Below are 24,934 nucleotides of genomic sequence, written 5' to 3'. Positions count from 1 at the left end.
GTGCAAAAATTCCAAAGGTAACTAGATGTAAATCATTTTATTCCACACTGTACATACTTAAATATTTTTTAAATTATCAAACATAAATTCAATCGGCAATGGAAATATTGGAACTTTCATAAAAAAAATCCGACACTTCACTTTTTCTGAAAAACAAGCATATCCAGATTTCTCATTTTACGTTAGAGATAAACGGATTGCGGATTCTTCACTTTTGGAAATCAGTAAGCGGGAAGTATGTTTTGGGATTAAAATCCTTTTCATTTTCGATTTCCTATTTTCAATTAGTAAAATGGATTTTTTTTTATTAATACATAAAGGGTCGGGCATAGTATACGCGCACGCGTATTTTCGAAATTTTCCACACTTACCTTGGTGTTGGTAAGGTAGATTTCATAATTTTTTGATAATTTTTTACTTACAAAGCCAAAAAAAAAAATATATATATATAAATTTCAACCAAGAAGTCAAATTATAATTTTTACACTGACCTATCCAGATTCACTTCCTACAATTATTTACGAAATCAGCGGAAAAAACACTAATTAGATTTTGAATTAAAGGCAATTTTACATTTTAACTTTGAAAATTATTTTTATTTATGACCTGCTATTTGTGCTGTCGTAAATTTAGGTGACAATGGAAACTGTCAATTTTATGGCAAAAAGATCTAAAACGGTCGGGAAATTATACCATTTTGCCATAAATCACGCGTCTGGTTTCTGATTAAATAAAAAAGCGAATTATTTACCAGCCAAGTCAAATTTTGTAATTGTGCCACCAGGGTTTGATGCGCTAGCAGATACAGATTGATTTAGTGTAAAAACTTTATAGGTAAATTAAGAGTTAATATCAGAAAACTAACAACACTGACACGCCCTTATTTGCTAATAAAAAAAATTAAAAACATTCTCAAATATACCTTATCAATAATTAGTTAGGTATATAAAATATTGTCAATTTTATTTATTTAGAAGCGCGATTTCTCGCGTTCACGTATACGATGCCCGACCTGTATATGTACATACATATTAAAAATAAAGGGAAGTTTGTAGTAGTACTGCCTCATTTGGAATTTTTTGTTGTGTAATTGCAGAATTATAGTTGTTAGTAACTGAGGGGTATAACGGGGTGGTTGTTTCTATTTATAAATTTGTGAAGATGTAGATTGTAAATAAGTAATTAACTAAAACGGCACCGAAATATTAAGACTCCAAATCCGTCTCCATTATTCATACACCTTATAATGCACCTTCCTGTATGGCAAACTTAATCTCAGATGTGCTCAAAAATTAATTTTAATATGTGTAATTAGCATTATATGGTTCTAATCCGTTTCATCTTAGCTAAGGTAGTGGATTTAAATAATTTCATTGCGAAATCTTGTCGATTCCTTGTTTCTGGCGAATATAGAATTACTCCGCCTTAGTAGGTACACCGTAGATTGTGGTTTCTGGATTATTAGCGGGGGTGGGAATACGTACACTTCAGTGCCTCTTTACCAAAAGACAGCGAGGTACATGTATAATTGAGCTTGCGGGGTTTTATACACAAGATGGATAACACATGAATTTCATAAAATGTTAAATCAGAACTCTGCAGATGTCGGCACAAATTGTTTTTTATACCTTGTCACTAACAATTATTTTTTGTGGATTATCACAAAGGATCTTTGGTACTTTTGTCCAAAAAAATCTTTTGTTCCCTTCAAAGGTTAAATTCGTAAAATCAGTTTTTACGACTTGTCAGTAACATTAATTTTTTCTGCTTTACAAAGGATCAGAAATCCTTTGGTTCAATTTTCGATGGAAAAATATCACTTGTGTTAAAAATTACTGGAAAAGCGAGGGATTCACAGACGGGCCTAAGGCATGAAGCCAACTGACGTCCGTTTCAAATTTAAATTTTGCAATACAAAATAACTGATAAATCCAGCAGCAATGAATATTCAAACGCAATCAAAAAACAACGAAAACATTTCAAATAAATAAATCGTTTTATTCTTTTGAGGAATTATTGGAGTGTAAGATAAAAGATTTACACATGAATTAATTTGTAATTCGGATGTTTGTATCTCCAAGTGTAACTGTTTGCATGTCTGTTTTAGACTTTAGGCTCGGCTATTTTTGACATGTGATTATTTCGAGAGCTCATTTCACAACATTAAACCAACTTTGAGCTCTTTTCGTAAATTTTCAAATTTCCACTTGAAGTTTTCTTTGTGGAGTTAATAACAACAACAGTAGCACATTTCTCGATGAATTTCTTTTCAATCGTGTTCATCGAACAGGAAATATTCCACAAATAAGCCTTTATCTCCCGTTCATATTTTTAATTTTTGACTAACAATTTACAAGTTCAAAATATGCCTCGAAGGTACATCGGATGTTGTTTACTTCCTACCTACCTTCAAATGCAATATACTCTTAACAACTTGGCGTAAATACTCAACAAAGATGAAACCTAAAAATGTGAACATCACTCATCCATTTAAAAACTTATTATTTTCTTTTTCAAAATTGTCAGTTGGAATTATGCACGAGTGTGATCCGCGAATCCATTCCTCGTATTCTAATTTTAAATTACTCCACTGCATTAAGTTTACATAAGTATGTAAAGCTGGTGTAACGCTGTTGGTGTTTTTGTTGGTGCACAGGTATATCACGAGACTCCTAATTCGTGTAAGTTATCAGAGTTGTGGCAAACGTATGTAAATTTGTTGAAGTAGTCGTAAGTAAGGAGCTCTTATCGCTAGCGACAAAAAGTATCTTCTACTTAGGTGCTAATTTGTATAACTGAATCAGATTTTGTTACTGAGAGCGCTAGATGCTAATGGCTAAATATCAAACAGGTCTCTTGTATCTCTCATAGACTTCCGTCCTTATTTCCTTATAAAAATGAATAACTTTTTAAGCGTATTTTTTATGTGTTGACATGATCTTTCACCTCCACGATATTTTCGCGCTTTTATCAGACATAATCCGGTGAGAACAAGAAATAAGATTTTAAAAAACGCTTTTTACGGGGGTTTATTGACACAGAACACACTCAAAATCTCTTAAAACCTTATGCTCTTATTTCTAGTTTAACCTGAAACATAAATGCCTAGCTTTTACAAATGTTTCGCTTACTCGTTAAACCTAACATGTGTTTTAATTTTCCAATTGCAAGTAGAACACTTATTAAATTTTATTGGACTCACAATGTACTTAGATCAATGACTTTTTAATAAAACAACATTTATGGAAAAATACCGACTGGTCAAAAATAAAACAAATCAAGAGTGCTACCTCATCTCTTGTTTTATGGAAACGTCTGTCTTAGTTCGAGTCGTACGCATAATTATACTTGCTATGCACAGTTTTATTGGTTGTCTACCTCTCGAAAAATCTATTATTAATTAATTAAACAATTAATCATTTATTGCTTTATCTTCAATGGTAAAACCCATTTTACCACTTATTCTGGGATAACTGTTGCATACAATTATACAGGGTGTCTTAAAATTATCGTATTCCGAGTTCGGGGATTAGTAGGGGACATCCTGTTGACCAAGTAAAAATGTTTAAAAAAAATCACTTTGAAAAAAATATCCAAGTTACCAATATTTGTTCAAAAGTACCTGATTAGTATTCTAGCTACGTTGTACTTCCCTTTTGAACAAAAATTGGAAAAATAAAACTTTAATTTTTTCGAGAAATGTCTTTTCATTTATATTTTAATATTTTACATAATCATCCTCACCATATTGCAAAATGAATGTCAACCATTTATATTTTTTATTTGAAGAAAACATGATGAAAAGTTTGAATCTTCAGACCCATATATCTTTGTCCTGAGATTTTTGCCTACAAGACCCCCGACTTGGAATACGTTAATTTTGCGACACTCTGTAGTAAACGTCTGTAAAGTGTGCCGAAATCGAAAAGTTATTTTCTAAGTTAACGATGACAGACCGTTGACGTTTGTTTGACATTTCTGCGAAAAAAATGCTTATCAGTGGCGTCGCGTTTCGCAATAAACCTAGTAAATTATCCATCCTTACGAATGTAAATTGTTGCTCTTGTTTGTTTTATAAATTTTCTCCATTATCTGATAACAATAATAAAATGCACGTCTAAAATTCATGAGGTATGATTTATGATAAAATGGCGTTTGAGATTACAAATTGTCTACGCCCATGCACTGAACGCTTATTTGCATAGAATTCCGCTACGACATGACCGATAATAATTTGCAAGGCCTTCTCTGATTTGTTTTCTTTTTAATCACATCGTATGACATATACAAATGATTATATTAGAAATTGTCATGTAAGTCTTCCACAGAGCTCCACTATCGGTCCTCTGTTGTTCATAATTTTTTATCAACTTATATGGAGGTACAGGAATTATAGCAATTGATGCATCTGTAGGTAACGGGGTGGCAACAAAATTTTTATCAGATTAGATATTTTTGTCGCCATCTTCTCAAAATGGCGCCGCATGCGGCAGCGTTTCAAGTTAGGGTAGCATATCACCCCGATGTTACCTGTAACACGACTAATTTGCAAGAATCCCGCGTTCATTGTCGAGCGAGACCTTCCATTGAGTGCATTAGGTGCCTTTGAGCAGGTCGGCGGGTTCGCAACCGCGTTACCTCCAACAATAAGGTCTAGGACGGCGGCGGAATCAGAAAGCAGTCCGGATCTGCTAACGTGGGCCGTTTACCGCCATTCCGTTTGGCAAATCAAAGACAATGATAAATTATTCCGACTATAACAATGCCATTAGGCCGCTTAAGAGCTGGATGCCTTCTTAATTCATTGGTCATTAAGGATGACCGGATTTTTGGAGCCCGTTGAATGTTGATGTTCCCTGTTCGTGGCATAATTTCAGCATATCTCGTTAGGGAGAGCCGTGGCGCGGGTGGCCCTTAACGACAATCCGCGATGCGCCTTGCTCGCTATTAGCCGAGATGCACGGATAATTTATATCAGAGAAGCAATGAAGCAAAGACGATGGGTGGCCGGCGCGGCGGCGGCAACAGTCTGCGGTGGAGGCTAATGAGGTTTCCGCTGTTAGTACCGCGCCGGGTGCCGCCATCCTCCATCCGCCATCCGCCATCCGCCCAGATATCAATATCAATGTGAGCCTTGTTCCAGACTGACGCGGGAAATGTGAGAATGACCCAGGGGTCGTCATCTGCCCCGCGGCTGCCCTTGGCCGCCCTCCTCGCTTTGGACCTCATCGTCGTCCTAGGTGAGTGCCTGGCCCGTCAACTCTTAACACTAGCTTCCCTCCTTATTCGTCAACTCTTCATCGCTTGTGCACAAATGGTGGGAATAATTGTGGCAAACAGCTTGAGTTTGTGATAGCCAAATAACTAGTGTCAGTACACAGAACTGACATTCGCTTCAAAGATAAGACAGTGCAAACTTCGTGGTCTTAGCTTATCACATAATACTCTCTTGCGAATTTCACGGAACGTATCTCTTCTAAATTAACGCGAGGGAATATACACTTCAAATAAATGTCCTCGCACTGCTTCGCGAAAAGGGCACACAGTTGCACCTTCCTTTTTATATCACACTTTATGACCCTCTGCACCGACTAAATTTACTACTATAATAACACAAATTTAATATTTCGTTAATTTCACTACTAAGACCATAATCTGTATAAGCTTTATTGATATTGATACAACGCAACTAACTTAGACTAAAGTATTTCCTTCGCCTGATTTAACCTGAAAGGAACCTGCACAATAAATTCTCAATTCTCACACCCACGCAAACCTTAATTAATTGGTTTATGTTTAATTAACTTTATTTTTCATTCTTCTTAACCGCATCAAAAAACATTTTTTATCAGTAATTAGAAATAGATTATCATGAATGAAAATGTAGGTTTACTTATACCAATAATTCTGGATAATTAACGTTTTTCTGTTACAGAGCAAACGACTTTGATGATCTTTAATATGACTTTTGCTTTTAATAAATTAAATACAAGGTGACTGAAGATACTACCTACTTTTCAAAGAGGTGAATTAAATGCAGTACCTAATTATTAAATTAAAAGTCAAACTCGTAAATATTGATAACGTGAAATGTAAAGAAGTAGTATCTAGCCTTCGAATGAAATCCTGGGCTGAGAAGGTGTTGGAAACCGTCAATTGTTTTGATTTTTTAAAGTGTAAATTGATACTTGTAGTTAGAGCATGTTGACAGCTAACTTTCTGTTTTTCTTCTTTCATTACAATGTGTCACATTAAAAATAGAATAATTAAGGATTCCTATTGTCGAAGCAAATGTCTAAGATCACCCTTTGTTAAAAACAATCAGGTTCAATTATGTGCCGATTGAACATAAACAAATATCACTCGTGTCAAACGGCGGGAAATTCAAACTTTACACTCTTCCAAATGGTTTATTTTTTCAATGCCCAGGTTTTCATTTGAACGCATGATATATTGTCTAGTGTCGAAGGAGTAATTTATTTTACTTTACATTCTAAAATTTACAATTGACGTAGTAATATAGGTGGTCTATAATTAGTTCCCAGAATTGGAATAGTTCAATTAGTGTTTCTTAGATATACTTGTAAGCAAAATGTAATCTTCCAATTTGACTAATTTTAATAGAATTTTTTTAGTTTTTGAGACCATTTTATAAAACAAAAAATGTATACTAAATTATTTGACTAATGTAAATATGTATTTATCAATACATATTTGAAAAAAAAGTGTTAATTAGCGACATCATTAAAGTGATCATTTATGAATGTAAATGGATTTTTTTTATATCTTTCAAAAGAATTTTTATAATTTTTGTAATTTTCTTGAATAAATGTCTTTTGCAAATTACTCGATTGACAAGGACAAGTGACTGTTATGTCAAGTATAACAACTAATTTGTTAGAGAATCTAGTGTTTATGCATATGTAGAATTTGTAATAAGGAGGAACATGTGAAAATTGGAGATTTCAGAAATGATTAAATTAAAAACTTGAAAAAATCCAAAGAAAAGGTTTTGTACTAAAATATTATATGTATTAAAAAAAAACAACACGACTCGACTTCTTCTCGGTCTTCAATCTCTGGGCTTACCACAAAAAGACCCACTTCTACTCTTAATGATATAATCTGCTATTACAGCCTCAGTATTACACCTTTTGATGAGTGTGAAAAATAAATGTACATGTTAGTGTGAAATATAACAAATTTCCGTTTGAATAAAATGTTTTCAATTGATGATCGATAAAACAATACAGCTTTGTAGTTTAGTATTTTTGGATTTGTACATTTTAGAATAAACTTTTATTTTACTTGTATCCCATTGGGTCGATATTTCTGTTTATCCGTTTCATTCAATTGAAGCATTTTATTTAATCCTTTTGTAATTACGATAAAAATTGTTTAAACATATTTTTTTCAACTGTTTGTTTTCACGCTGAAACGTTGCCAACATATTGAATTCATTTTTGTGCATAAACATAAATTACAACAATTTATTGTATTCTGAAGCCGCAACTTTTATGTACATTTCTGCCCACATAATTATTTTGCCACAAAAATATTGTTTCGACACGCATTAATTGTTTAATTTATTACTTCAACATGATTGTATTATGCATCAAATGACGTCGGATACAACCCAGTTTCCTTTCAATTTATTGATAAATGTTATTAAAACTTAATATAATTAGTACAGGCTGCACTATTTACAGTTTTCCAAATTCGAATAATTTATCACCATAAAATGAACAATTTTATCTATCTTTAGCTTCTGGGTGGGAACCTACAGGTTTGCTAGATCAAAAACTGGATCATAAAATTTTTCCACCATTTGGAAAATGTGCGTTATTGTGTGGTAATTGGCAAAAAAGCATTTTTTCAACCACTCGCATTCACGCTTATTAAAAAATTGCAAGTGTGAGTGAAAGGAAAATTTTATCAGGTACGGCCAGCCGAGCCGTACCAAATCGGACTAGATCTAACTCACCGACATGCGGTATTCAGTTTTGGCTTGTTGGTCAACCGTGTGGGAGTTTTCTTGAGTGAGACGTTTTACCCTCGCCGACTTGTCTAGAAGAGTTTTTCTGTTTTGTTGGTTGCATACCCATAAAATGTTACTTTGTACTGTATTTGTTTTATTTGACTGGTACAATAAATTATCAAAATTCTTTAGTGGCGCTCATGTGCGAGTTGTAGAGCTACGTTGTAATAAATTTCGTTTGACTCAGGAAAACATATCCAGATTTTCAATTCAATAAATAAAGAAAAATTAATCGCGATTTTTGTTTGAAGCCGATGAGCGTAGAAGAATTATTATATAATTTTTGAAGATTCAATTTAAATACAAACGATTTAAAAATTTGTGGGTTCGGCTCTCAAAAAAAAGATGGCAATTTAACGATTAAACTAGTTTTCGTCGACGTCACGCTGAAAGTTCCCCATGGCGAGAGACTATGTTGCTCCCACTTCGAGCTCGTTTCTAGTTCGACGTAAAAACTAATTATCGCCCATCACCTTGCACTTTTTTAATTGAATCTGCTGTTCAAGCATAAAACTGCTATCAACGGCCCATACCGCGATGCTGATCCTGTTGGCCCGACCGTAGCGTCCAAGACAAATGCGATGTCACGATCCCCGACATAAATATCGGCGTGAACCCGTGTGCTTGGAAGTGAAGTTATTATGGGCTAACCTCCGGCACCGACCTCACCTAGCCCAGCAACAAATTGCCACCTATTAATCTCGCTACATTTCTTTGCATATAACGTGTAATTGTAACGTATGTAGTTCGACGCGTACGCCGGAGAACCACCCGGACCGTGACTCCTGGTGGCAAACATCTCCGAAGCTAATTAAGCACGCGACGCGATACGATCCTTCGCTACGGCATTGATCCTCGTGTTGTGGTTTATTGGCGAAGTATTGCACACCACTTTCGTCTTATTTGCATGCGCACTCACCTCCAAAACCCTTTTATCTCTCTCCATTATTTAAACTGTCTTCATTAAAACTTGCACGAAAACAAGCTGTGCTCGTAACGGTATTGCGTACGTCTTACAAGATTCATTCTTATACAGGTTCTCTGTCGCTATCTACGCGGAAGTCCTTCAATCTTATCCAGCTTTCCAATATCGATTGCTTATTTATGGTACATTTAGTCGTTTCCTAATTTTCTATCTTCCCCCTGGCATTATTTACCAGATAAACAAAAACCACCTTTATTATAAATACTCGCACTACTCTTCACTCGGAACGAGAGTAAATATCTACGCGATGGATCAGCTCACCCTCCAGTTGCTGCACCCTTTTAATAACAAAAATCCAGACTCACGTTTTAAATCACTTTTAAAAAAATCACTTCATCTCTTCTTAAAATGACTCAACTCGACAACGCAAACTTTCATCTTAACAAATTAGTTGTGGAGTATCTCAAGGATGTCCACTATATACTACACCACTTCGACAATCATTTATTTCAACCAGAACCGAGAGAATGAATATGGAAACTCTGGATAATTAATAAACATTTTTCCTAACCACACACTTCATCAATACGACTATGCATTAATAACATTTGTTTAGTTTTGTTAGATCTCCTCGTAACGAGATATTTTAACGGGCATTAATTAAAATAGTAAATGAGACATGTTAAAAGGAATTTTGTTTAATAACAAAAGAAATACTAGAGAGTTGCGTGCTCAACAACGGTCCGTGCATAAAATTTATTATTATTATAAATCTGAGTTGGAGTTAGAATTCAGTTACAACTGTCATTTTTCGTTTGCGTCGTTTGCATATTAAAGAGGTACTTGTGAGTCTAGAAATATTTTGGAAATTTTTGGTGGGGCAAGACTGAGTGAACGGTAATGGGGCATGTGCAAACTCGAGCTTTTTCGCCGGATGCTTTTATAACATGCATCAAGGGGTGGCCAACGTAGAGGACAAATTGACCAAACCGAATTTCTGTGGTTAACGCCATATATTACACCGAACATTTTTGACCAACTATGCCAGGTATCTATCTTCAGTGGATATAATCAAATGAATTTATTGTCGTGCCCAAAACGTGCAGGAAATTTGTAGAAGACAATTACGCGGTGATGAGATTTTAGAATTTCCACACGTAACAGAACTTCCCTGTAAAACACTCGTTCTTTTAATTTTTGAAAATCTACTTTACAATTAGCGACGACGCAAGTTGTAAAATATGAGATTTAGAAGGACTAAAACAACATATTTTAAAGCAGCAACTTAAAATATTTTTACACGTCAATAATTTCGGATGATAACTCGTGTACACCCGGCTCTACTACTACGTCACAGCTTTCTGATTCTGTGTGGGTATAAATACAAAGTGATCAACAAAAAGAAAACAAATCAGAGCAGGCGTTATTATTATTATCGGTCATGTCGTAGCAGAATTTTATGCAAATAAGCGTTCAATGCATGGGCGTAGAAAATTTGAGGTCTCAAGCGCTACTTTAATAAATCATACCTGGTGAACTTTAGATGTTGGAATTATAATTGTGCATTTTATTATTATTATCTGATAATGGAGAACATTTATAAAATAAACAAGAGGAACAATGTACATTCGTAAAAATGGGTAATTTACCAGTTATATTACCAAACGCGACGCCACTGGTAAGCAGATTTTGCGGTGAACTGTCAAAGAAACGTCAATTTTTTTAAGCAACGGTGTTGTCGTTAACCTTGAAAAAAGTTTTCGATTTCGGCAAAGTGTATGGACCTTTCCTGAGATTGTAAGGAGATTGTCCCAGAATAAGTGGTAAAATGGGTTTTACCATTGAAGATAAAGCATTAATTATTAATAATTAAATAACACAGGTTTACACTGATTTCGTTGTTTGCATAAAATTGACAGTTTTTAAACAATTTCGACCCCCTGATTACGAAAATGATTTTGGTTTTGCGCTATCACGTCTAGTTTTTTCACAATTCGTTTTTTCTTAAAATTGGAATGTTCACCTAGAATGATGAATTAATTCAAAATTTCGATACTGTAATATTCTATGAATGTTGTTGAAAGGAATGCCTGGAAGGCATTTAAGAACGTCATAGAAAAATCTGCTTGGAAATCACAAAGATATTGAAAAATATTGTAAGAATCATGTTGGAAAATTTTCACATCTGTAATATGTAATATGTAATATGAGTTTGAAAGTGCATTTTCTATTTTCGCACTGAAATCTTTAAAAATCTTGGTGCTATTAGCGAGGAATAAGGGGAACGTTTTCACCAAGATATAAAAGAAATGGACAGGTGATATCAAGGAATATGGAGCGTATCAATGATGGCAGACTTTTGCTGGATGTTACAGCACGATGTACCAAAAAAAAAAAAAACATACAGCAGACAATCAATTAAAAGAAGTTTTCTCACAAAAAAAAAGGAATAAAAAATTTAGTTTGATTTTAAACCAAGAATTATTATAAACATGTTATTTTCCTAAATAAATTGCTTAATTATTTTTTTGTTAATTGTGAAAAAACCTGACGTGATACAAAAAAATGAAGGGTATTTTTGTAATCAAGGCTCCAATATTATACAAAATCTGTTATCAAAATCAAAACAACGATTAAAAAGTTTTGTTTTGTAGGCCTGTGTAATTAATTATAGATTTTTCTAGAGGCAGGCAACCAATAAAACGACTGTGTATAGCAAGAATACATGGGTAAAATCAAGCTAACACAGACGTTTCAATTAAACAAAAGATGAGGTAGCACTCTTGATTTGTCTTGTTGTCAAGGGGGTACATGTTTATTTGGTTTTGACTGTCACGGAATAACACCACAGGATGTTGCTCTTAAATTAAAGATTTTGGCAAGAACTTTACGTTTCTTCGAAGACATCTAGACCATAACTTGTTAATGAGATTTGGATCTGATGATTTTATAATGAACAATAATAAACTGGATTTTTAAAGTTACAGAAAGGATCGTTCATGCAATAAAATATTTATATAATCGACCAGCTCGAGGGTGTATTGTTTTTTAAAAATGATAAATATTGGTAAATGTACAAATATTTATGAATTTAACTGAGAATAGTGACATTTGCAGTGCGAGATGTCAAAATGTAAATGATGTAAATGTATTGAAAGATGTGATTAGTAAGATTTGATTTGGGGGTAGATGTGTGCGGGGCGAATGTTAGCGTTTGGGGTAGTTGAGCTAGGATCGATTTAATTAAACATTTTATTGTGCGATTTCGCCTGTTGGAGACGAAATTGAAGAATGTGATAGTTAGAGAATCTATATAATATCCGAGTCGTAAAAAGCAAGGCATGGAGGCAGCTTCACATTGTTGATAAAGTGAGTTAAAAGTAAGCTCCGTCCGGCGGCATATGATTAATGTGGTCGTGTGATTGCCAAAGTTGGAGTCACGTCTGTACAAGCAGGCCGTACTGATGGCCGTTTTTACGCGCGAAATACTCAACAAGTTGAATAACACGTCCACGTAAAATGCACTTGGAGAATGGAGCGATGCACGTCTTAATCCGTTTCATGAGCGCGAAGGGAGTTCGACGGAGTTGGAAGGAGTCGATATTTGTGAATCCAATGAGTGGTGGCTGTCATGCCCTCGACTAATGGTATTGACATACCAGACCCAGCCAGACTAAAAACCACAGCAAACATAATCGTTGTCGTTAGTACAGATAAAGTAATATTATGTAAATATGCAGCAACGGTACTTTTGGCCAAAGGAGTAGTGTTTGATGCAGACGACTGGTTCTTTCTTGGGAGTTGATGCGGACGAAAGCGCGGCTAATCGAAAGACAAGAATGGAAAGAGCTTATGTTGCAACTAGTTTTCTGAAAACGTACAAAAAGAAGCCCACTATAATTTTTAATGCCCATTGTGTTGTTCTGTGCAGCGAGATTATCTTTAAGCAGACGAGACTCCGGAGAACGAGGCGCAATTTGAGATTTCATTATGTGCCGTTACGCGCCGATAGGTCTGGTCAATTTTCGAGTATTAGATGCGTTCAACGCCGTCATTTTCGAGTGAGAGAGAGTTGTGCAGTTTTACATTTTTTCAGACTTTATTATTTTTATGCGGGTTTTGAAGTACCCTATATAAGGCCATATTTTAACCAGCTCAAGGCACCTTGATATTTGCGTGCCGAGTTTGATCTCACCCCAGGCGATGGAATCCACTCACTTTAGATATTGTCGCGTTAAGTTTTCAGCACAAAAATGTTTTTGAACCAAGCAAACCTACTATATAGTTTCTTATGGACCCTCGAGCAACTTCCCGCTTCGTTTTATCTCTCAATAAAAAACCGCACTGTTACACAACTTTTTAATAAGTTTATATGAGTCGGTAGGTGTGTCTGGAAGTTTTTGCATTTTTAACCTAACCTGGATGTGTGCAACAGCTTGGCGATTCGGGGGCGGCGCACCACGCGAGCCCTGCAATCGCCTGCAATCAGCCACCGGAAGCGCTAACGAACATGGATGCTGACTCAGACTAACACCAAATGTCGTTTCGGGATAATCATTTCTGACTGATGACTACGACTGCATTGATTTAAGCCATTTTCTATTAGTGAGGGTGTCAGGAGAGCTGCGCTTCACGTCGCTCTGCCACCCGATAACGCTGACGTCCCCCACTCGGGGGCACCTCGGCCGCCGCCGCTTTCTCTCCGCCGCTTTATTATTACCTGCGGTCTGGAGCACGACGTATACGACACTCTATATTTATTATTCACATTTATTCATAGTTATTTAAATGGCGAGATTTGACTAGAAATTCTGGATCCGCGATCCTGCAGGTAAGGCAGCCTGGATAAGTTGAGTTGGGCCAGCTGTCTCTCTGTTTTATAGATGACAAAGAGCACTTTGGCGCGTTATGGTCGTGCCGGCTGTGTCGAGCTTGGCTTGCATATATCCACCCCCACGAAACGAAAATCATACCTGTGTGTATTGTGTTCCGTTCTAAGTAGTCTTTCTGCGCAGAACGAGTATGATTCCGTGGAGAATATCGCTGCCAAATGGAGTTACTCCGCGACCCTTCCTTCTTGACATATCATAGCGCTTATTAAAAAAGCTATGATTTTATAATTTACTATGTCAACACCAATTATTTCCACCCGTTCATTATTAATCACTCCTCCACATCTTCCTCGCAGAACACCAGCCTCATAATCTCGCACCGTTATCACTTCAAACATCACTTGTTAACCATTTAAACAGACCTAAACCATTTGTTGTATTATTTGCACACCTCAAACATCAACTTGTTAACCATTTAAATATTTCACGAAACATTTGTTGCACCATTTACACTCCTATTTTTTAACTTCTCTTAACGTCTCCCGACAGACTTTACAGTTAAAATCACTTTAATGGCGTGCAAAATTTTAAAGCACGACTCACTGCTCTCACGCAGACAATTTCATTTACGCACTAATTACCAAAAAATTTATCCACAACTTCTCCAATCCACTCCTCATCGTCACATTCTCCTCGACTGTTGATTAATGTCAAGAGACAAAAACACAATAAAGTTTAATAAAATATTAGTCAAAAGAAATGATTTCTGTGGCGGTCGTGAAAAAGTAGGTAAAAGTCGAAAATGTAAATTTTTCAGGGCAACGATTCAAAATTCCATATCATTCTTAAAATCCTGTAATTAAATAGAAACTTCGTTCTACCTGTACTTGCTTTCAATATAAGTAAATTTTAAACTGTGAAAATCTGAATTATTTAATTCCATGATTTATTATTAAGGTGTAAACATCGTTAACTCATTTTTGAAATTATTTGACTTACCTACTTTTTCACGACCGCCACAGATTTATGAATCAAAAATCTTGAACTGACGACTTTGGAAGCGTTTGAGATAAGGTGTTCCACGGACGCTCTAGTGGACTGACGTCTGGCTTACAGACTGGTTTGAAATTTCAGCCAACGTTAAATAAAGGTATAGTTCGTTTCGTGCTGAACAAAAAAAATTCTGGTTTTAAATCAAGCGAAAGTATCACAAATGGTTCAAAGATCTGTTATTTTTAATTCCTTTTAAAAATATTTCACCAGACAAATGTAAATACATATATTTCATAATTCAGTCGCTTTAAATTGCTTGATCCACTATGGTTGGGTGGCTAGCGCAGAACCACTTTATCATTTTAATGGAACAAACCCCAAAATATTGGAGAGATTCCTTTTTGATAATTTTTTTGAGTTCATTGTTGTATTCGAATGAATCTCTTGTAGTTTCGTATACTGCATACTTTATTTAAAATATTCATGTGTCATCTATTACAGAAAATATCTTTTCCTAATGGTATGCTGTCTTTTTCTTTGAATTTGGAAATAAATAGGCCGAAGGTTTTATAAGAAAGTTTATCTCTGTCTGCTAACTTTGCTCTCAAAAGTTTACTGAAATCGTTTGCTCAAGCAGTAGAACAAAATTAAATTGGTTCTACAATGTTGTCGATGCTCATAAGGTTTAATTCATCTTATCAAGCTTAAAATGACATGGTTTGTGTTTTGTTGCTTTAACGCTTAAATTGAAATGGTTCGTCTTGTCAAACTAAGTTTTTCTAAGCATCTATGTATACAGCCTGTCTCAGAACTGGGTTACCATAGAAAACAGGCATGTGCCGATAGCAAGAGACCCTAAGATGACTAAAATAAATTTTCTTTTAACTCACATAACCGAGTTGTAAAGTCTTTAATTTCACCAATCCCAGAAGTTCGTCCTAGGTATTGCTAAAAAATCGGACAGATTGCTAGACACCAATTTATTCATACCGCAACAATCAACAGCGAAAAGTTTACTTGGAATTTTGACTTCGAAACCCCGGCAACGTAAAATTGCGGTCATCTTACCTTGATGGTGCTCAACTCTGATTGGTCAAGTCTTTTCTCAATTATCTGAAGTAGGACCTTTTTTCTTTAAACTTCAGATTACCACATTTACCCAAATACGCCCTTTTTTTCTCTGGGGGCAGTTCTGGGAAACTCTGTATATGTACATACGCAAAAATTCTTTGTATTTTCACAATTCCATTTAACCAAGCGAATCTCGTTTATGTCAAGATTTACTAAACTGCACAGCTAACCACGTTTTATGTATTTTAAATTTAAAAACAAATATCCACGTTAACTTTGGAAATGTATTGTGGGTTGCATTTTCCATCGAGCTCATTATCACTCATGAAATACCCTGTATAATTATGTACAGGTGTATTAAAAATGGCACATACTATTAATGTCACGCGAATCTACGTTGAATACCCAACATGAATTTGGTTAATGATGATAATAATAATAATAATTAAACATTAATGACAATCCTTGTTACTTTCTGACTTTAATCAAGGTCGAAAAATCACTCTAGCTCAATTGCGATGTTGCAATAGTTTCAAAATTTATGAACAGCATTTTTAAAATGAAATTACAAATACTTAAGACAATAATCAAAATGGTAAAATTACTGCTGGAATATTTATTTAACTTGAATTACGTGTTATTGATACTAATTAAATGTATTTCTCTCTCCTTTATAATCGAAACAAATTTCCAAGTTTGACTGTTAATAACTCCGTGAGTAGAGAGTTAACAGTAAATTGGTACTAGAATTTTTTGCTTGTACCTATTTTATCATAGAATCATGTGATGTAAATATTATGCGCCATTTTTATACACCCTGTATATTCCTCTATACAGGCTGTCCCACCTAAAATTTTCAGGTCTTATATCTCTATTATTTATGGACCGATTTTTGTGGGATTTGGAAGATAGGTGTTCTAGTGAATGAAGAATAAATTACTGATAATAAAATGCCCGATTAATTTGAAATTTAAATTCGACAAGCCTTTACGGCCATAAGTGCAAATATGTTACAAAAACGTTAGGAATAATTTCAGGTTTCGTTTGGAAAAATGCGTTGAGGCAAATGGTGGTACATTTGAACAGGAATTACAGGAATGTTTAAAATTTCACAATGATGCTCATTTGGTTCATGGACATGCGCGTTTTAATACCTTCATTAATATTCAACGTGGAAACGCTGCAAGCATTCGGGGCACTTTTCCAGATTCCGCATTATTATCGGAAATTTTTGTATTGTAAACCAAAAATGTTATGTACTTAAGTTGATTAAAGTAAGTTGCTTTTGTTCTTTGGAAAATTAACACTTAAAATTTTTATTTTCCTTTTTTTCTTGTTGTACGACTGCCTTTAGGAATTTTTGCGGAAGTCGTTGTTTATTGTTGTTCTACAGTTTAGTAGAAACCTTAAACGATTTAATTCACAAATAAAGCGAGTTAAAATGGCGTTTTTAAGACTGGAAGTACTTGAGCAACGCGAGATTAATGTCCACCCTTTAAATTACCTATCTGTTAAATTTCACAAAAATCGGTGCACAAATAATAGACATATAAGACCTAAAATTCTTAGGTGGGACATTCTGTATAATACAAAATTTTATATTGTATAAATACAGTGCGTTTTTTTTAACTGTTGCTATAAGGGTAAAAATTATACCCCCTATTAGCTTATGATCCACTGCAGATTTGCTGCTAATTTTTATTTTAGTAATAAATCATTAATAAGACTACGTAATGCATTCTGTTTGAACGACAAGCAGTTTTATTTGACTAATTTTACTCTTCAAAGTTGAAATTAATGAACGTAAATAATTTGACAAAAAACGTAGTAGGCGAAATGTAAACAAAAATTAGGTTTTATATTTTAATTTATTATTTATTTTAATCATAGCCTCGAGGAGGTCTCGCTATTTATTTTTTAAATGAAAGTGACAAAAGTCAACTAACGATTCAGCCTGCTAAAAATGATAGTGGCAAGAAAACACTTTTACTAAAATATTTTTTTCACAACTTTTAAATTGTAATCTATCCGATAGTTTAAAAACTCTTCCAACTTTGTTTTAAAAATGGTTTGAATATTTTCATCAGAACAAAAGTTAACAGGGGGTCTAAGTTTTACCATGCAATTCCCTATGGCAACAGTTAAAAAAAAACGCACTGTATACATATATTGAGAAAATTATGTATTATAAATAACTACTTATTCAGAATACAATTTTTCTCTTGACACATTTACCTACTACATAACTGAAATAAAATTACGTAAAAATTGTTTTGCTATATTTTCCATAACTATCAATGATTGTGTCAAAATCTCACTTGCAGATTTCTATTATTTCGCAATTTTTTCACTGCCATATTTGTGGTACAACGTTATAAATAGGAGATTCATCTCAGTCGAGCATGGTTAAAATGAAATAATTTATGTTTTACTGTGGGATATTTTTTTCAGTGTGCTTAAAACGAGATGGTTTTTATTTTCTCCTAGTAAATTTTCCAAGCATGTAAAGGGCGTTTTTTTAAAATTTGGCGTCGAAGTAGGCGTTGGAGAGTCGATTGAGAGCGCACCACTCGTGTAAAAGCGTAAGATTTAAACAGCTGATCTGTGATCCGTAACCTGCATAGTGCGTTCACAATCGATAGTTCAACGCCTACTTCGACGCCAAATTAAAAAAAAACACCCGTTATATTAGTTATGTTGTATAATATCCAGCGATCAAATTAATTTGTAATCGAGTCATCCATGGATTTGAATCCGTATGTCTTGTGTTTCAAGCTGTATTTATTGGAACATGGAGTTCAAGTAACGACATACGACTTCGGATTCATGGATAACTCGATTACAAATTAATTTGATCGCTCTTTATATTACTACAAATCACCCACTATAACAGGCAATCGAAAATAATGAAAGAAGTGATTTACTGCCTTTTCTACAAATATTTTATTTGCGTTGAAGATATAATCGCATAAAAAGATGTTTTAAGCAGATTTTTTTATTCTTAGAGCTATGAATTAAAAATTCAGTTGTAATTGTTTTTGTATATTCGTACGTCACAATTATTCCAATATAAAAATTCTTTCAGATCTGGCATGTTTCCATTGAAATTACAATACATCAGCCAACTAAATTTCATTGATGTTTTTTACGAGTCGTACCTACTTCCTCTTACCAAATATTTTTGGCATCGAAATGTTATATATTATGATCCATTACAAGAACAAGTTAAACATGGTAACAAATTGTTTGTGTAATTCCATGAGAATAAAAACGAATCAAAAGCAAATGTAGGAACGAAAATGACACAAAAGAAAGCTTTACCGAACGTGCTAACAAGGGATTACAAGTTTAGTCCAGTCGCTCTGAAAGCGCTTTGCTTTTGACTTTTAAGACAGTTTGATTTTACTTGTTAATTTTTTAATTAACTCATTTTCAATACAAGTAGATGATATCCTGTTGCTTATTCTTGTGCGTGTAGGTGTGGGTGTTTTGTTCGTAAAAATTGTAATCGTTAGGTTCCCTTCGCCGCTTCTTGTTGAACATACGTTTGAGCAAAATTACGGCGGCGGTGTTCAATATAAAGAGAAGTTTACCGACAATCTGCGAAAACAATACAATGAATAGTAATAACCGTGAAAACCTGGGTTGGCTTCCCTAATATAAAGGTAATTTGATGATACAGTTTAGAGAGTCTTAACAGATGGCAGTGTTGTTTTACGAATCCGCGTTTACATAACGTCGCGTGTTTCGGGGTTGCGGCTTTTAATAGGGTGGCTAATATGTGTGAAAAACGTGACAGCAAATCGAAGATCACAATTGCAGTATTTGTGTCGCGTAGGTTATATTATTTGGTCTGGTGAGCAAACGGCGACCATCCCGAATGAGAATGCAGGGAAATGGCGGTTCGCAATCCGCTGCGGCCGTGATGTAGCTAGTTACCCTCCTTATTAACATCCCACCCCCGAGACGAACGCGTCCTCTCTTCGGCGGAGTGATGCCATGCTGCCGCCACCACCGTCCTCAGATACATTTATTCCGTCATCTTTTGTTGCAGCTAGACTAATGGAATTCCGGCCGACGAGTATATCATTATTGCGGAGTTACGCTAAAACGGTCGTGTTAGCGGAACAAATTCGCTGGAATTATGTTTATGAAGCAATATGTTTGGTTTTTAACAAGCTCGACTGCGACCGTCCCATTTGTATGCTCTCGGCAGGATGGGATGGCAGAAGCATTCTGTGCCATAACGCACTTCCGGTCGAGGAGTTTTCAACAGGCGTTAACAGAGCACGCTGCCATCGTCGGAGTCGCTAATGCCTAAGCTAGTTTTGTGAAGTTCATTTCTAATAACGATAACGCAATCGGGAGACAAACTCGTACTAGAAACGATTCAAACTACTTTACTAATGAAGTCATTTCCAAAACCCAATTTAGTTTCACCAAATTACAGTTTAATGCTTTAATTTTGATTAATATTTTATGGTTCCAATTTAAACACATTAATTATATCACTCTTAATCTCACAGTTATTTTCATTTGGAACACTCGTAGCCACCGACCCCCTACATAAACGCAAATTTGCCATCCTCTTTATTACCCATTTCTCGGACAAAAACACCGTTAAACATTTTATACAGATAACTTGCACACTTACAATCTACGCAGAGCACTCTGCACTACGAAACATCTAATTAAGGCCGTTACACTAATTACGAATATTGCATACATTGTATTTGCAACATGTCAAATCATTAACAGAAATTACACACACAACGCCACAACAAAAACCTACAATTAAAGAATATATTAATATACTCCAACAGTTGATAATAGAAATATATTAAATATGTTTTATCTAAATTACGAGTATAATTCAAAATGGTCGTCAGCGCATCAAGGCACCAGCATGCACACGGACCTTTAGATTTGGTTATAAAAAAAGTAACTAAATACCAATTTTGACAGTTTGAGGTTATGATCTAAAAGAAATGACAAGCAAAGTACATACATATAAAAGTGATTAATTCCCACATACATCAAACATGCGTGTTCAGCCAATCAGAGCGCTTGCTTTCATCCAATCAAAAATGTTTATCACGGTAAAAACGTCCTACTACTCTGTCATCTGTCAAAAACGATTAAAATTGCATGCTACTCTTGTCAGATTCTCAAATTGTTTTTAATAATTGTGTTTTAAATAACTGTATTATAAATAAATAATTACCTAACGTTAAAGTTTGTATTCTCGAATTAATTAATTTCCCAATTTTCACTTAAACACTTTTGCTTTAGAAAATTTTACGCACTGATATTTGGGCATTTTTATTCAAAGGTTAAACCCTCGAGCTAAATCTCTCGGGCCTAACCAGAAAATACCCAAATTCAACTCGTAAATATATCAAAGCAAAAAGTTTTCGTAAAATGGAAAAATTTTTCCGATACAAAAATTAGGTCTTCTTACCTTCGAATAAATTTTAGTTCAAACTCATGTTCTTCAACACTTACAAACAGCATTGTCTTTATTCTTGAAAAATTTGAGAAACGAGTGAAAATTGTAAACGATGACGATGACACTTGACGACCTTGAGGTTTTTTTGACAATTGAAATGTAAACCAAAGAACTCTAAAATTACTATAAGTGCCCACCCAATTCACGGCCAACTGCGCCGACAACCATTTTGAATAATATAGACTCAACAGTACCAACAACAAAAACAATAATTTATTCATAAGTGGTTTATTTAATAATCCTTAAAGGCAACGCCAAGACTGAATTGTCATAAATTAATTTTAATCACGTTTAATTAAATAAATTAAAGTGTTCCAAAATGATTGTAGTAAAGTGCTTGGATCGGAAAAAATAATTTGCCACGACGATAAGGTCCCACACTACACTACATCAAACATGACATCCAAGCCGCTGGCAAGTGTCAAATATCATTTCATTGCCTGTTGTCAATATTCAAAAATTCACAAGAAATTGAAATCATGCCTGGAGTTTACCCAACGAAAACTAGTCAAAACATTTTACTATATGTATAAGGACTTGTAATTGGTTTAAAACCATTACAAACTGATTTAGTTAATATTGTTTGTTTAATAAACATAACCTTTCTTAAACCTGTCATTTTAACGGTTGATTGTTGGTATCACTTTTCTAATATGCGTCAAATTCAAAATACTCAAAAATTGCCAAAATCTACTACGAAACCACAATCATTTTGGAATACTTTATATTAATTATTACTGTTATTTCAGTATTAACATTATTTAGAAATTAAATAGATTAATAACAAAGGACCGGTACGGCAGCTCTGTGTGACACCTGAAATATCTACACATATAGGTTATTTCCTTAAATATTCAATGTTTGCAAGCTATTCAAAATGTATTCAGTCATTTAATAAATACAACTTTGAAATACAGGGTGTTTCTGAAATACGTGTGTTAAATTTATTCCAAATTTTAAATCAATTTGTATTGCTTTTTCGTAAAAATTTTATAGTGAAAAGTTCCATGATTTGGCGCGTTTTTCCACTGGTTAAAATTAACACACGTATTTCCGAAACACCCTGTATATAATATAAATATAGTCATATGATATATGTTAATACACAATATCCTTCGGTATAGTCGCCAGGAGGGGGATGAAAAATAGTCCTCAATTCTACCACTGCACTGGCAGTTTCTAAACAATACATTACATATTACACACTATATACAGGGCCATTATAAATTATCGCAGTAGGCGTTGATGACGTAGTTGAATGTGCCGCAAGCTTCATAACATGAGTGAGACTAGTATCGCCGATAGGTGGCGCTACCGACGGTAGTAGAAATCTGTCTACTAGTTGTCTAAGGTTCTGAAGCTCGGCACATCGAAAATTTGTGTGGGTTTTCAACGCTAACTCCGATAGAACAATCATTTATAATGACCCTGTATAGTATTATATCGCGCGTTCAAATGAAATCCTGGGCTGAGTAGGCGTTGGAAAAATTAAACCGTTTAGAACAGTGTAAAGTTTGAATTTCCCGCCGTTTATGTTTAATTGAACATGTTTGGTTTCAGCAAAGGGTACCCTTAGCTATTTGCTTCGAGAATAGGAATCGTCAAGATATTCTACTTTTAATGTAAAACATTGCAAAGAAAGAAAAAAAGAAATAATTTTCTGGCTCTAAATTTTAGGTTAGCTGTCAACATGCTCCAATTAATCTACGCTTTAAAAAAGCACAACAATCGACGGTTTCCAACGCCTCCCCAGCCCAGGATTTCATTTGAACGCGCGATACTACGTACCACCAAAAATTCTTGCCATTTGGATAAGAAATAACTGCTCATCCTTCAAATCTCCTAGAACTGGCTTCACTAGTTTACGATTAATTAATGTACTGTTTGAAACAAGAGCAAATGAAAATAATAATTGAATAAGGACTGGAATTTTTTTAGCTTTTATCATTTCAAAAAAATATATGAGTTGGTGTTTTTTGCTAAAATTTTTGAGTTCTGCAGTGTTTAAGTATCTTGCGTAGATAAGTCATTAAGTAAGAATATCCGTGAACCCAAAACAAATCTCCGGAGTACTCCATTCCTGATGTTCCTGCTGTTTTGTAAAATTGGATCCATTTCCATGCTATAAAGGCAAATAATTAAATTTGCTCCAGATTTACTCGGTGACGGTGACAAGATATATGTTGAATTGTAAATTTCCGTTAAAATTACTAGACAAAAGCACATTGTTTACGAAAAACTGTATTTCACTGTCGAATGAAAATAAATTCATGAATTTTAAAGAACTGCAAATTAGAGACAAAAATTTGAAAGCGTTGTGTTTAACAAGCAGGCCGAAATGTTGCTTTAAATTTGACTGAAAAATTTATCAAATAAAATCAATAACTGAAGGGAAAAGAATTGTTAACAATAGTCATAGAATTGACACGATTCACTTTCAGTGAGAGACTTGATTTAACTGATGTGAGTTGAAATCTGTGGTATCAATAGAGATAAAGAATAAAATATCTTAAAATGGAGTCATATTTTCTTCCAAAGGAATAACGACATGGTGGGCGTTCTTGTACCAACATCAAGAGTAACTCTAGTCAATCAAATTGCAATCAAAGCGGGGATTATAACTTTTGCTAAAACTACAAATTGTTACATTTGATAGTGCGTTAGAAATACTCTTGCCGAACGCACGTTAATCGGAAATATTGTTTAGGTACGGAATTCTTTGACGTGACCTCTTGGCTTGGTAAAATATATTTAGGTGATTAGTGTTTTTAAAAGACTTAAGTTGTCTAAGTGACGAATATTCCGGTTTAGTGGTTCGACTAAGTCCGGTTGTTGGTGTTTATTAATTTAAAACTTAGATGAGATAAATCGTGTCGTCCAAGAAAGTATTTGTAAAACATCGCGTTGCGGATGTGGCCGAGTATATGCAGTTGGTGAGATTTATTCTTAGCACAGCGGAAGTACTTAATATCAAAAGTTAAAGTGAATCCTTATCAAATTCTGATAAATGAAATTCACAGTTTATCGTAGGAACTAATTTAACGGATCCGTTGAGAAGCTGGTGGCGCAACGATAATAAATAGACGGAGTCCAGCCGTTCCTCCAGTTTTGTTTATCGAAACTACGTGGTCAGGGGAGGCAAATAATAGCTGTTTTATAGTTACTTTTAGTATGTCGTTGATTCGGAGAAACCTGCAGCAGGGTTACTGCTAGGGACTTCATTATCCATTTGTCCGCCATACAATAGGACTGTACGCGTAACTTTGGTGCGATTAGCCAACTTATTTTATCTTTAAGGTGTAGCAGTCTTCAAATTGAGTACGTGATAGCGACGCAGACGCTACGCTAAGCTCACGTTGCGTAACTTCTTTCTTCATACATAACTAAATTTGCTCAAAATAAACATTAACTGAAAATTAATTAACTAAGTAAATACAAATTAAATTTGCGTTCCTGCACACTTTAACACTAATTTCTTCATTAGTATTTTATGCTTTTGTCTAGAGACATTCGCCGAAATAAAACATATCAGCTTAATGCGGTTCTATTCTTTCGTCTGCAACGAC

The 24,934-nt window shown here is 34.6% G+C and overlaps 1 protein-coding gene across 1 annotated transcript in view; it reads left to right on the top strand.

Annotated features, from left to right (window-relative positions):
* Positions 1-24,934, top strand: part of LOC138139979 (lachesin-like) — an 80,688-nt gene that overhangs the window by 6,168 nt on the left and 49,586 nt on the right. The window contains exon 2 of the mRNA XM_069060613.1: positions 5,144-5,240. Coding sequence (XP_068916714.1) covers positions 5,165-5,240 — 76 coding nt within the window. The 5' untranslated portion in view covers positions 5,144-5,164. The remainder of the gene's footprint in view (positions 1-5,143; positions 5,241-24,934) is intronic.

The sequence above is a fragment of the Tenebrio molitor genome, chromosome X (genome assembly GCF_963966145.1).
Source record: "Tenebrio molitor chromosome X, icTenMoli1.1, whole genome shotgun sequence".
Taxonomy (NCBI): domain Eukaryota; kingdom Metazoa; phylum Arthropoda; class Insecta; order Coleoptera; family Tenebrionidae; genus Tenebrio; species Tenebrio molitor.
The sequence above is the reverse complement of the archived record's forward strand: the minus strand, read 5'-3'. Positions and strand labels throughout refer to the sequence as shown.